The sequence below is a fragment of the Xiphophorus couchianus genome, chromosome 13 (genome assembly GCF_001444195.1).
Source record: "Xiphophorus couchianus chromosome 13, X_couchianus-1.0, whole genome shotgun sequence".
Taxonomy (NCBI): Eukaryota; Metazoa; Chordata; class Actinopteri; order Cyprinodontiformes; family Poeciliidae; genus Xiphophorus; species Xiphophorus couchianus.
Window position 1 is genome coordinate 15850753 of NC_040240.1, and position 14767 is coordinate 15865519.

At 36.2% G+C, this 14767-nt stretch overlaps 1 protein-coding gene across 3 annotated transcripts in view; it reads right to left on the bottom strand.

Moving 5' to 3' along the window:
• tuft1b (tuftelin 1b) overlaps nucleotides 1-10640 on the bottom strand; it is a 30974-nt gene extending 20334 nt beyond the window's left edge. The window contains exon 1 of one of the 3 annotated variants that reach the window (XM_028035212.1): nucleotides 10475-10640. In XM_028035212.1, coding sequence (XP_027891013.1) covers nucleotides 10475-10534 — 60 coding nt within the window. In that variant the 5' untranslated portion in view covers nucleotides 10535-10640. Of the gene's footprint in view, nucleotides 1-492; nucleotides 612-10474 lie in introns of those variants that run through there. The other 2 variants (XM_028035213.1, XM_028035215.1) reach the window with 2 other exon arrangements.
• Nucleotides 10641-14767: the final 4127 nt, after the last annotated feature.

Below are 14767 nucleotides of genomic sequence, written 5' to 3' on the forward strand. Positions count from 1 at the left end.
CATTTAGGAGATGATCTCACTTTAAAGATCGACACTCTATACAAGGAGTCATCCACACAAAGCATCAATCAATGCACAGGACCAATAATTTGCAGCGACAGACGGTAGCATCACCAGTAGAGTTCAGACGTCTGTATGGTTCATTTATCTCCAGCTACATCTGGTGTTATGATGGAGCAACATGACTACACGTTACAAATGGGTGGAGAACTCAGACAGTACTTGAAACAACTTTATATCAAATATTTTTTGCCCAACATGTAAAACAGCTCATGTGACAAGAAATGTAATAAAAATTATTTGTACTTTAAAAAAAAAAAAAAACACCTCAGCCTGGATAGGTTCATAAAATTCAAGATAAATCTATTTTTTAAAAAACCCAAAACATTGAAATTTTAAAAAGCAAAAATAAATAATCTCTCATCTCCCTCCACAGATAAAAAATCCCCCACCATAAAATACTTTATCTCAAAGAGCCACTATCATATCTACCTGAGCAGACGAAGCAATCTGAGACTCTTCCCAGGCAAATGTGATCCGGACCGACTGTGTCTGTGTTGTGACTAAGCTTGTGGGAAGTCACGGTTGTCTTGCCTTACAAGGCTGGGTGAGGCACTGCCAGGCCCAACCCTGTTCCTGCGCACTGCTCCTCCAGGCGGGGAGCTACAGTGCCAGTCAACGATAGCCTCCCCTGTAGGACTCTTATGACACATGCACAACGGAAAAAACGGGGAGAGACGTTCCCACTGCCTTGATCATAAGCAGCCAAGAACAGTTTATATTAAACCGGGGAACATTTTAATAGTCCTGTGTAGCTTAAAGGTGATCTATTATGCAACCTTGAAGAAGTTTGGATACGTCTATTTGCTGTAGAAAGTATGCTCATAAAATTGTTTTGCTCATAATTGTTCTTACAGTTCTGCCTATTTGAGATGTTTTAGGGTCTCTTATTAAAATCAAACAAACTGCTGATCACACCATTCAACATTTACACTCACACGTAAAAATAACTGCAAACGGACTCACAATTATATAATCATATATCTTTGAAAAGCATTAGTAGCGCCTCCTGCACAACCAACAAGATTACGGCAAGTGGTTTCTGGATGGCAAGTCAACAACACTTGTTGCCATTGTACAGCACATACAGTGGTAAAACCAGCTGACCAATGCTACATTCACACTGGAGCGTGAAGTGACCCAATTCCGAATTTTTGTCAAATCATATTTTTTCACACTTACAAATATAAGCGACTTGTACGTGATCTCCAGTGTGAACTACAAACGACCTGAAAGTGTCCCGCATGCGCAGCAAAGCAATTTTGAAGTTGTTGTCTGATCAGAGCAGCATATTAACAACTTAATCCTCATTATTGTCTGCCATGGTTGTTGTCGTTTTTCTTCCCGCTTGTGCTTATCAGGATGCAGAGTAGTGGCGTTTATAGAGTATCTGTGACGTTCAGGGTCTGGCCGTTCAGATTCAAGTCACATTTGAAAAGATTGTATATGTATCGGATATCCAAGTGGCCTGGGTCGCATTTGAAAAAAATCCGACCTGTGTTGTTCAGACTGTCATAAAAAGATCAGATACAGGTCGCATTATGTCCAAAAAAAAAAAAATCTGAATAGGGTCAGTTCACGCTGCAGTGTGAACACAGACCAAATGTTCTATCACAGCTGTCCCCAACCTTTTTAGCCGCTGTTGCTGCGGAGGGGGGGGGGTGCGCGTCGTAAGTATTGAGTCCAATGCTGTTGTTTTCGGGGGGTGCGCCGCAGTACTCCAATGTTGTTTTGTTACTCATTCTGCTGCAAGTTGGCTCAATTTTGACTCGTAAGACGTAACCGGTAAAATCCGGTTCATTATTTCTTGCGCGGCCCGGTACCAATTGGTCCGCGGACCGGTACCGGTTTGCGGCCCGGTGGTTGGGGACCACTGGTCTATCAGATCTTCGTACGCTGTCAGAATAGCATACATGCAGTGAGTACGCATGCCTGCGCATGCACATTAAGAACCTTCAGAGGAGCCGTCAGTTCAGCATATGAGACAAGTTACGACAAAAATAAGTCAATAAATTGTTTTCAATTGTTTTCAAATGATAACTACATAGATATACATGTAGTCTTTGTTTGTCTGTTTGTCTTTGTTTGTTTGCATTGTCGTTGTTTCTAAGTGTATTTAAAGCAGGGACTAGCTAAAGCTGCAGTGAACTACAACACACTCCTGTGTAAAACTCGCCTCCCTGTTGCTTGATGATGGTCTGACTAGTTAACCGCTAAGTCAGGATGTCATACAGCTGTTAATAAAGTGTATGACGTCATGATTCTATGTTGCTGATTAAATAAAATCATATGGTAATAACAGCGTATACGTGTATGGCAGATATAGCCATCAGTCCGTGCTAAGCGTATGACGATCTGACAGCGTATGCTGATCTGACAGAACACCGGAGGTTTTTGAAAAGGCTTATTTTCCAGACACCTAAAAACATGAACTTGTTGCCAAATGCTGGCAATAAGTTCAGCTGGGTGTTTTAAGAGCTTGGGCTTTTTTTTAAGAAGCAGCAGAGACCCAAATGGAAGTACAAAAATAGGCAAAATTTGAATTTTACATAAAACATCTCTTTCAACATTCAAACTAAAGCAGAGTTTTATTATTTCAGCGATTCAGTCCATGTCAGTGAAAGTACTACGCATGCAAACCTGTGAATCCTGAGTTACTGAGGTGATAAAAACGGCAAAAGGACAAGGCCGTCGTTTGTCTGCCAGACGGTGACATTGGTAGGTAGCAGCACTCTGAGGAATGTGTCATGCTGGTTACATAAAGCTGATTAATGAAAAGTCTTTATATAACAGTTTCTGGTTTGGTTACAGTGTGCAAAATAAACAAAACTGTGCAAATAAAACTGACTGAACACACCAAATATGTTCATGTTTGTCTGCGCTGGCTGTCCTTACACACATTTAAGCTAACAACACAAAGTGTTTGGTGTCCTTTATATCCCTAATCGGGGGGCGTAATGGATAAAGTTTTGTCATATATAAAGTTTTATCATATATAAATAAAATTTGTCATAAAAGATGCACTATATTTATAAATTATATACAGTATTTTCAGCAAAAAGATATTTTATGATATCTTTTAGCTGAATTAAAAATGTTCATTTAAACCATAAGTTTGTTTTTGAAAGGAAATTCAGCTTTTCACAGCAAAAAACCAAAATCTTACCAAGTATTTTTGGTCTAGTTCAGGGGTGGGCAATCCTGGTCCTTGAGGGTCGGTGTCCTGCAACTCTTAGATGTCTCCCTGGTCCAACACACTTTAATCCAACAGCTGAATCACCTCCTAGGTGCAGTCAAGTTCTCCAGAGTCTTGCTAATAACCTGATTATTTGACTCAGGTGTGTTGAAGTAGAGATGCATCTAAAAGTTGCAGGAGACCGGCCCTCCAGCCCTGGAGTTGCCCACCCCTGGTCTAGTTTCTAGTGCAAATATCTTAGTACCCGTGAAGTTAGACAAAGCTGCGCACAAGTAACATTTCCATAACATATCTGGGCTTGTTTTAAGTAAATAATTCCTTAATATTGATGAAAAAGTTCCAGTCCCACCACCAGATTATTTCACTTATGGGAAAAATGTCTTGTTATAAATTAAATAATCTGCTGGTGGAACAAGAACTTATTTAAAATCAGGAATGCAGACATGAAATGTTTGTTCCAGTTTTTGCTGATAATGGATACGAGTTGATGTGTTGATTTAATAAATCATAAGTGTTTATTTACTTAAAACAAGCTCAGATATCTTGCCAAAAAGCTACTTGTAAGTTAGTTTTATCTTATTTTATGTATACTTGCATTTTCACTAGAAACTAGTCAAAAATACTTGGTAAGATTTTGTGTATTTGCAATGTTTAAGTGTGAACAACTCACAAGTGAGAAGTATCAGGTGGGAAACAAAACCATTCAAAGACTAAAGGACAACTGACACCAATAAATAACTCAATCAAGTCAGGGATTGTGGCCTCAAAAACAACAACAACTAAAGCTCTAAAAGAATGTCCACTTGCCCAGAAGGAACACTTTTAAGCCAAAACAAAGTATGCACAGCCTGGAGAGAGAGGATGAATACTTTAGGCATTTTCTTTAGATGACTAGATCTAAAAGCTTGAGACACTGTGTCTGTTTGGAAGAAGAGAGGTGAATAACCCAGAGAACCAGAGCAAATCATGGTCACTTCATTGGCTCCGGGCCTGGGAATCTTGTGAAGTTGAAAGAAATCCAGAAGGAATGAAGATTTTGAACCAAACGTCTAAAGCAGTCAGCACCAAAACCGTTCTTTTTCGTTTTCCAACATGACAAAAAAATAAATGATGTCATTTATTTGACAATGACCTCAAATAAATGTTTGTTGTTAAATAGGTGCAGAAAGAAGACCTCAAGAATGTGAGCATTATTTAAGAAAATTAATTCACCTGAAAGTCAAGGATGAAGAGAAGATCAGGGTCCTTGCAAAAAGGTAATGAAATTTGGTAACACTTTATTTAAAGGGGTGTGCATAAGACTGTCACAAGACATGAAGTGTAAATAATGACCCTTGATGCAAAGTTTACACTTTTAATGCAACTTTTAGTGCAACTTTGCATTAAAAGTGTCATTATTTACTGAATGACACTTCATAACAGCAGTTATAAACATTCATATAGACTCGTTCATGTTCATGACAGGTGTTAGGTCATGTTTATGGCAGTGTTACGTCAGTCTTATGCACACCCCTTCAAATAAAGTGTTACCTGAAATCCAAAGGAGCTTCAAAGAACAGTGAGCTGGGGTTCCTCAAGAAACTTGTTTAAAAAAACTACAACAAAGGCAGGCAGCTTAATGTTTAAGGAACATTAAAAAAAAAAAAGAAAATAATTATGTGGAATATATTAATATCCAGAAATATAAAGCAAGTATTCAAAGGATGTTTCATAAAAACTATGCTAAAAACTATTTAATCTGTTTAGGAAATCTTGGTAAAAATGGTAAAATCGTGAACCATTGTTCTTTAATTTTTACTTAATTTTGTCTAATACTTTAACAATTAACCATGAAGATCTGAATAAGATTAACTGTGACCCCAGTATTATTATACTGAAAACCTACCAAATGTCCAACAGCTGTCTGTTCATGCCGTTCTTTTAATAAAAGTGTACATTAAACGTTTGTTTTTTATTATTCCTGAGTGACTCACACATATTTGTAGTTATAACTGTTATTTCTTGACTTGCCAGCAGTGGAAACATGCCATTTAAATGTTTGTTTCACACATAAAAAAAGACCTTCAGCTTGATCTCTTTATGATGGCCATGTAAATACACGGCAGAGTTGACAGTAAACAGATCAGAATCCAGCTAAGCTATTTTAATAACATCCTAGCATGGAAAATGATAGGTCTCCTCTGCTTGCTCTCACGCTATGAGAGAAGATGCTTCAGGACTGCGGCTCTGCAGCAGAATGTGGTGAAAAGTTTCTCATTCAAGATTATGAAATGCTCCGAGTTAAACTGTAAGAATTATCCACTTCATTACATCATGAACAAACAGAGTTAACCTGACAAACACTGCGTGTGTGTTCACTAAGGCCTGCACTTCCTGCATTACGTCTATATAAACATATTTTGTTCAGCCATGTCTCCGATACTCTTGGCATGCAGCATCATGATGGGAAATAATGCAGTCAGTTTCTCTTCTGTCTTTACAACACGTTGCAAAATGTTTAATCTTTATCTGGCAAAATCTCTTTGGTCTGTTTGATGACGTGCCATTTGATTGTCACATAAATGGTTAAGCATGTTCCAAAAAATCAAAACAAAAAAAAAACAACGTTTGATTGCCAATCCGATGATGGCATTTCTTTTTAACTACAGGCCCAACAGGTCTTGGCACATTCTTACTGAGTAAGCAACTCGGTAAAGTCAAGTCAATTGTTTTTCACAAAAGATTGACTTAATTAAGTTCTGGAGGGCTTGAAACAATAAAAAGTGTTTTTAAACAACAAATAACACCCAAAGGGTGTTCTTTGTCCTTTCGGCTTGTTTCAACACATCGACTCATATCCATTATCAGCAAAAAGTGGGACAAACATTTAATCTCTGAGTCCTGCTAAAGTTTGCCAAACCATCCAAAAGTAACTCAGGATGTTAAATATGTGAAAGGAATATTTGTTTTGCACAATTAAAATGCGCAAACATTTATCAATCTATAATTCAAACGTCTTTAATTTGGAATATTATTTATGGTTGGTTAATTACATTCAGTATCTACATTCAAATAGATACCTTTTTCCTCACTGTTTTATGTTAATTAAAATTGCAGAAACGCGTGTTTTAAATGCTACAATAATGAGAGAGAGAATCTGTCAGATTTTTCTATGGTTATATCTGATTATTTATGTCTTTGAAATCTGACATTTACATCCATTTTCTGAGTTTTCTGCTTTTGAACTGCATGATTTGGGTCAAACCTTTTGGGTTTTCTTCCTTAAGCCTCTTACAATAGTTTTCTGGAGTTCTGGCTCATTTGTACTCACAGAGCTGGTGCAGCTGATTCAGGTTTGTAGGCCACCTCACTCTCACACACCTTTTCAGATCTGCCCACAAATTCTCTACCGGATTAAGATCAGGGCTTTGTGATGGCCACACCATATCATTTACGTTGTTGTCATTAAGCCACTTTGTCTGAATGCTTATCTTCCATTTGGAAGATCAATCTGCGCCCAGCCTTTAACTTCAACATCATTTTCCACATAATTTTATTTTCTCCCATTGCTTTTATGAAGAGCACCAGTTCCTCCTGCAGTAAAATATCCCCACAACGTGATGCTGCCACCACCATGCTTCACAGTTAGGATAGTACAACCATCCCCGTTCTTCCTCCAAGTGTAACAATAACCAAACAGATCCACTTTAGTTTCATCAGACTACAGGACATGTCTTCAAAAAGTCTTCAGGCTGAATGGGTGGATTGAAATAAAATAGATAGATGGATAAATGGATGAGTGGACAGACAGCAATATCTTTCTACAATCTAGATTGGATTTCCACTCAAACCTGGAAAAAAATTACATTTCAGACTTTTCTAGACTGTTGGAACCCTCTGAATAAAACTAAACCATTTATACACAAACAATACAATCAAATATTCTAGATTTTAAATGTTCTGACATCAGTAGTTTCACCTAAAACTAGCTGATAATATAAATAAACAAATTTGCAGTACCGTAATTCCACCACACTTTGCGCTATCTGAAAAAATCCAATGGTTTCTGAAAGGGGAGACATTGCGCTTTCCAGCCAATATCGGGTTATTACAGTAATTTCACCCCCAGCGTAGCAGGAAGTGAAATTAATCTGAGGGACACTCTTAATAGTAAATTACAAAAATTATTGCTAGACATTGAAAGTTCCAGCTGTTATGGATAAATGGGCAAATATATTTACTCACAAGACATTTAAAGAACATCGTACAATTAAAGTAAGCAAAAATATCCAGGCGAAGATTTGAAACTTAAATAGTTAAATGAAACACCTAAAGACTTTCACATAAAAAGCAGAATAAACTATGCAGATAATTAAATTGTTGCAAACGGTTAAACAAGCAACAACAAGCAAGCCAGATTTGTTTCTTAAACACGTAACTTAGCACAGATTACCATTGATGTCATTTATTTAATATATACATTTGCAATCCGTACTGACTCGGCTTTGTTGCATGTAGGTGATGTAATTGGATATCTTGTTTTAACAAGTCTCTCCCACCTTTTTATGCACAGGCGCCTCCCTGAAAAGTGCCAGATAATTTCTTTATCTGTTTCTAAATGGTCAGAACATCTGGCCTGAAACGGCAGCATGACATTTAGAAATAAGAGCCTGTACTCATTTCAAATGATTTATTTGTTTGGATTTGATATGGAAAAATAAACTTTTGTTAGAATAAATTTTCAACCTTCAGCCAGAACTGTACCAGTAAAATGATGCTGTTTTTTCCTTGGAGTGAGGAGTAACGTTCACAAGTTAAATACACAAAGACATGAAAATAAGGAAACCCAGGTGAAGATTTATAAACTGATTACCAAACAAAAACTTTAGTGGGAAAGACCGAAGAAACAAGCTCAACTTCCAAATTGAGCTTTATTTTAAATCTTACAGTGCTGTGAGAAAGTATTTACCTCTTTACAGATTTCTTAATTTTGCTTGTTCAGATGAAACTGATTTTAATATCGGATAAATATAATAGTAAGAAGCTTATTTCTTTTCTTTTGCTTAAGGTAAGAAAAAGAAGCCAACAAAACCTGGCTTATATCCAGTTAACCTAGTTAACCTAATACCTGGATGCGTCACCCTCGGCAACAACAGCAGGCATCGGTGTTTGCATGAACTTCTTCCTAGTGAGTTTTTAAATCACCGTGGACCCACACAGGAGGATTTTTAAAAAAGGCCTGTTTCCTGAAACATATCACAATATCTAAATCAGATTTAAGTCTGGACTTTGACTAGGTCACTAAAAAAACTTAATTTTGATTGAGTCATTCAACTCTGGATTTTTGTCCTTTTTAATATCACAATAATTCTTTAAATTGGGCGTGTTATATTGCTTTCTAAGATTTTAAAACCTTTTTTAAGATTTTAAAAAAGTCCTACTTCCTGTTGTTAGATTATATTGAAGAGATTTTTAAAATCTAAACATGTAATCAAGTTGTGCGAGGGTGAAATTGAACCACTAAGTTATGATTAGTAGCGACTTTGGCAGGTTGTTTTGGATAGTTTTAAACCTTTAAATGAAAAAACAACATCTTTGGGATCCTGGGTGGCTCAGTTTGTGAGTAAAATCACCATCTAGGCAAAGGTGATTACCTCATGTTTCCTTTCTCTGTAAAATTACTGTTCCATAAAGACCACTAGTACAAAAGAACATCTTAAAAAGAAGTCCATCATTTGTATTTGCTAATGTTTTGTTTGATGATCTGGAAGATTTAAGAGTGACAAAACCAATGTTTTCTGTAAGCAAGCACTTTAAAAAACATTGTGGTTTCAGGGGATCGTTAGAAGATCCCACAATTGACAATTTATATGCCAAAGCTTTTCTAAATAAACTGCTAAGGGGCACCTGAAGGGTCATACCAACTCTAAGACAATGTTATTGTTCACTATAGTCATAAACAACTAACAGATAGCTGTACTATCACAAAGATAATATATCTTCTTTTTGCGATATAAATATATGTATTTTTAACATACATTGGCTGGTTTGCATTTAAATATGCGTCTATATCACATGTGTCAAACTCAAGGCCCGGGGGCCAAATCTGGCCCACCGTCGCTTTTTATGTGGCCCTCTGGACTCCAAATTACATCAATACGTCCTTCCAGTTCTTCACAAATCTGCAAAATTGACATAAAATCAACAAATCTTTACATTTTTTCTGATTTCACTGCAAATTATTTCTCAAAATTGGTCAAAAACATTGAGTTGAAGTTTCAATGTAAAGCTGCCTCAGCTTGACTTGATGTCAAGTTATAGTAGGTGATTGATGGAGCGATAAATAAAAAGTCACGTTTAACATCATACATTAGTGCAAATATCGTACAAAATCCTTGCAAATATTTCTAAATTAATGCCACAAAGTCTGTGATTTTGATTGCAAAAAGAAAAAAACCACAAAAAACAATCACAAAATTCTTAAGAGACTGATCAGTGTGAAAAGATGTTCAATATTATTTAATTTTAATTGAATGCTGAAACAAACAGCTGTGTATTGATACTTTAACAATAGTTTCATCGATACATTCTGGCACAACTGGCCCTTTAAGAGCATTCAGATTTTTAACACGGCCCAAAATGAAAATGAGTTTGACATGGATGGTCTATCTGGATGGTTGATTCATTTTTGCGTATGCTATGGCGAATTGACTTTTGAAAAGAGGTAGACGATGTAAGATTTATTTTTCTTCCAACTTCTCCTTTTCATTCCTTTGAGTCAATATGCGACACGTTCATTTTAAACTGCGAGTAAATTCAATAAATGAAAATGAAATAAATTGTATTTCCTGTTGTGAGCAACCACCAGGATACTCTTCTGTGTTTTTTAAATGATAAAATCTGTTTACCGAGTGCATCAAACATCACACGCACATCAAAAACAGGTGCACTGCTACGCATCTATTCCTACATGTTTATGAATATATAATGTGTGAAAACGTCTCCAGTGGGTATTACTGCTGTCAAACCTTAAACTCCTTTTAATGGTGAAACTTTAAACACTTTTTAAAGGTTCTTTAGGAATTTGAACCGGAGCCAAAAGGGAGGAAAAACAAGCTGGGCTGTCCGGTTAGTTAACTCCACAGCTGTTGGAAATCAGACAGGCCTGGACTGTAAAATAATCTAATGTAGTGTGACTAATGTTCGCTATTCAAATAATAGTTTTAAAACATCACTCACGCTGCTTTTCTGGTCTTCGTCTCCACTGTCCGCCCTCCATCTCCCTCTCAGTCCGCTCATCTTGTCGCCGGAAGGTGACGAAAACACAAACAGAGATAAATAAGTGGAGTAGAAACTCTCCCCACTGTATTTTGTTTAAAAATATCCTTGGACACGACAGAGAGCGGGACTAGAGGCGACCAGACACCTGATGTAGTTTGTTGTGCCGCTCCGTCCGTCTTTGATAGTGATGCCTTCACGGTCTGCCCAGGTGTGGTAAATATGAGAGACCAGCAGGTCTGCGCCTCACTTACATAAATCCCGGACTCATGTATTACATATAAACATGTTGAATATACAAACAATAAATAAGTATGGATATACCAGTCTACTTTAAGTTTAATTTTAAATGTTTTTCTTCTCTTTTTGGCTTTTCGCCATCACACATGAATCTTCCTGTGAAACAGATGACTGATGCCGACTGTGAACAATAACATGTTAAATCTATGTTCATTTTTTTATTTAATTTGAAAATAAAACATCACCACCTAACTACTGGCTAAAAAATGACTGAAATAGTGACTGGAACCCAGATTTACGACAGGAACAACCAGGTTGTTGAAGCAGAAGTACTTTATTTAGATGAACTTAACTGTGACAGGGGAGGAGAAAAACTGAAAACAAACCACAGAACAAACACAGGATGTAAAAAAAATTCCCATCTCAGACAAGACTAAATCTAACCAGTTCTGACAAAAGACCCAGAAATCTATACAAACAGCAAATATACTCTAATAACGCCACAAACCTTTGGGTTACCAATAGATATTTGTTGTATAGTCAGGGGCTCAGACTCCCTGTATTTGCATTGTTTTCATGTGGACTTCGATATGTTAATAAACTGCATTTATTACCTGTCAAAGGTTTTCAGTTAAATTTTATTTCAAACTTTTAAATTAAAAGGTGATTATTCCTCAACGTGAAATCTCTGCGGTTTTGCTGAAATTAGTTTTCACACCCACAGCTGAACCTCATCAGTCTAATCAAGGCGGTGTTCACCTCACCAAGGTGGTGCATTTGCTGCTTCAGGAATTTCGAGTGCCGGACATTAGAGAGATATAATACACATTAGCTGTGTTTGCATTAAGACAAATTTGAAAAGATTTATGAGCAAAAACATAAATTTTACGACGGCGTTCTAAGGCTATTATTGTAGAGTAAAAATAAATTCCATCAGAAAACTGAGAAATTTTTAGATTGATCTCAGAAATTTCTTTAAAATATAAAATAATAATTAAAAAAAAAGAATGTTCTGAATTTGAAAAGTCCAAGAATTGCTAGAAAAAAAATTCAGAAGAATTTGAGAGTTTTTCTGAATTTTCTTCTAGCAACTTTGGAACTTTTAAAGTGTTTTTTTTTTTTCTGGAAAATTAATCTAAAAAGTTCTGAGCTTTTTTCTGGCGAGTTTTTCACTTGAAACTCAAACATTTTGACATTGATCTCGGAAATTTTCTGGAAAAAATAAAACTAAACAAAGGATGCTAGAAAGAAACTCATACATTTTGAGATGAACCTCAGAAGTTTTTGAGAAAATTTTGGAAATTCTCGACTTTTAAAGTAAAATAAATCCAGAGGGTTTTTTTTCTGGCAAATATGCAAGTTTTGAAACTCAGAAATTAAAAAAAAATATTTTCCTCATAATTTGTCAAATTAATCTAAAATTTCTGAATTTTTCTAGAAAATGTTCAACTTCCTACTCAACCTGTTTTTTCTAGAATATTTCTGAAACGATGTTTGGTGGAAATTTACTTTTTTCTATCTACAATAGGAGCAACACTGTCATAGATCTGTAATGCTGTTTAAAAATTCCTTAGCATTTTTATTTCAGGTTTAGCTTTTCTCACATAATGTTTTCAGGTTTTATTTTATTTTATTTTTTGGAAAATATGATCAAATCGGTTACTTTAACATTTTGTTGCAGTGAAGCTATAGAGCATAAAAGCAGCAGCAGCAGCAGCAGCAGCGTGATGCAGGGAAAGGACTCATTACTCTTCAGTCTAATGGATAATTTCTGAGACTAAACTGCGTCTGACCTCTGGGGGGTCGATGGCGCCTCCGTCCAGCAGACCTTTGGCAGTGGTGTAGCTGAACCAAAGCATTTTGCTCTCATTTTGCTCCCCCGATCTTCTTCCACAAGGATCCCATCAGACGATTCTCTTCATTTGTCTCGTCTTGGAAAAACTCGGCTCATCCTCCATTTATGTTTTAAAGTGATACACTTTACAGGATCCTGCAGGTCTCCTGCTTCCTCTGCACTGCAGCTAATTCTGCGCCAGACCTGCAAATAGGATAAGAGAGCTGTTTGATAACGACACGTCAGGTGGCTCACCTGTCACCTCCCGCTTCTCCTTTGGATAAACTCCCTTACCTTCAATGCTACAGAGGAGGAGATTGTCACAATTTCAGACTTAAAAGGCATAAATGGAAGTGAACATGCCATTTCCCTTGTATACGTTAATGATTAAGCAGTTGAAGTTGTGGAGAAATAAAAATATCTGAATACCATAATCGATAACAAACTCTCTTTAGACGAACATGTGGACTCTATGCAAGAAAGTTCACCAACATATATGCACTTTTATTGCATTTTAAGGAATTTTAGCATGAACAGTAGTTTTATAAGAATGTTTTAAATTGTAATTTTTTTTTTTATTTGTTAATTATTGTAAGAAAAACAAAAAAACCCGCATCCATTACATTGTCAATAAAACATCTCCACTCTCCATAAAAACAGATTTTTCAAGAGCATAAATAAAAACCCTGTTCATAGTTTTATGATCAGGACCAAGAGATTTAAGATTTTATTTTTACCTGCTGTTACTGCGCTTTTAATACTTCTTGTTGAGATTTGTGTGTCTGTTTGTACTTATGGTTTTATGTCTATTCAATTCTGTACTTTTTATTGTTTGTAAATACTTATTCTCTTGGCTATAATACAGATTACCCCCTCTGGAAATAAAAGATACCTTGAAAATGTTCCAATAAAACACACTTTCCATCCAGCAGGTGTGCTTGAACATCAACTCTACAACAATCACACAACAACAATCCTTCTTTCTTTTTCTTCCTCTCTAATCTTCGTCTGTGGGAGACCGCATGACATCCTGCTTTATGTCTTTATTATAGCCTCCGGTTTTTATTATTCAAGGACATATTTGTACGGTGACATCCACATAAAAGGCTGCACTCTTTCTCCATCACTGCAACACAATAACGTATGAATAAAGCGCCACCGCTTTGCGTGAAGAGCGTCTGGAAATGAATAGACGTCTGATTAAAGACACACACTGCTAAAGCATATTTTGGAAGCCCAGCCCATAGAAAACATGCAAAGGATTACTTTAACTTTTGTTTGGCTATTTTTGTGCACTTTTACAGCTATTGTTTGGGTCATAATAGTTCTTCTTATTCCATAATTAAATGTAATTTCTTTTCTAGCTTTATTTTTTTACAAAGTGACTGCCTGCTTTCTCACTGCAAAAACCACTAATGGCGTAATAACAGATGATCACTTTTTCCTATTTAAACCAAAGCTTCTCTGCTGACTGGATAAGTAATGTTGTAAAATAAAAGTCAAGAGAAGCTGTAAGAAGGGAAATCCACGGGGAAGTCAGGCTGGAAGAGATGGAGTCATTCCAACAGCTTGATGTCTTCAGTAATTACAGTAAACCATGTGAGGATTAGAGACGACGTGGAAAACCACGGCTAAAAGAAACCCTCTGCTGGCTTGTTTTAAGAAGCTCTACCACACTGCTGCCTTAATTAAAATAAAGGATATCAAAGGTTTTTAATTTGTGATATTAGATATGTGATTTTAAATGGATTTGAGTCACGTTTGCAGTGATTTTTAGGTCAATATTTATCAACTTGGAGCAGTTTTACCGGTTTTGTGCTTTATTTATGCCCATGTTCGTATTTTACACAGACTGCCAAAATCCAGCCACCAACTCTAACGTATACCATCGGGATTTTGAAATACTGAAACAATTATTACATCCATGTAGCATAAATGCTGCCTCATACCTTCTGATTTCAGCTGCCAATAAATTCAGTGGTTCAAAAATTGTATCGTTTAATATATTATGACTTTACTAATTTGATGTTCAATATGTTACCAGATAAACACATTTCCACCACAATCCCCTCTTTTGATGAGAAAATATGTAATATTTTTACTCTAATCTTATCAAATTAAGTTTAATCTCCACAGTTTAGATTTTTTTTTGCAGTTGTGTTCCTTTCTGCCTGTTTTTT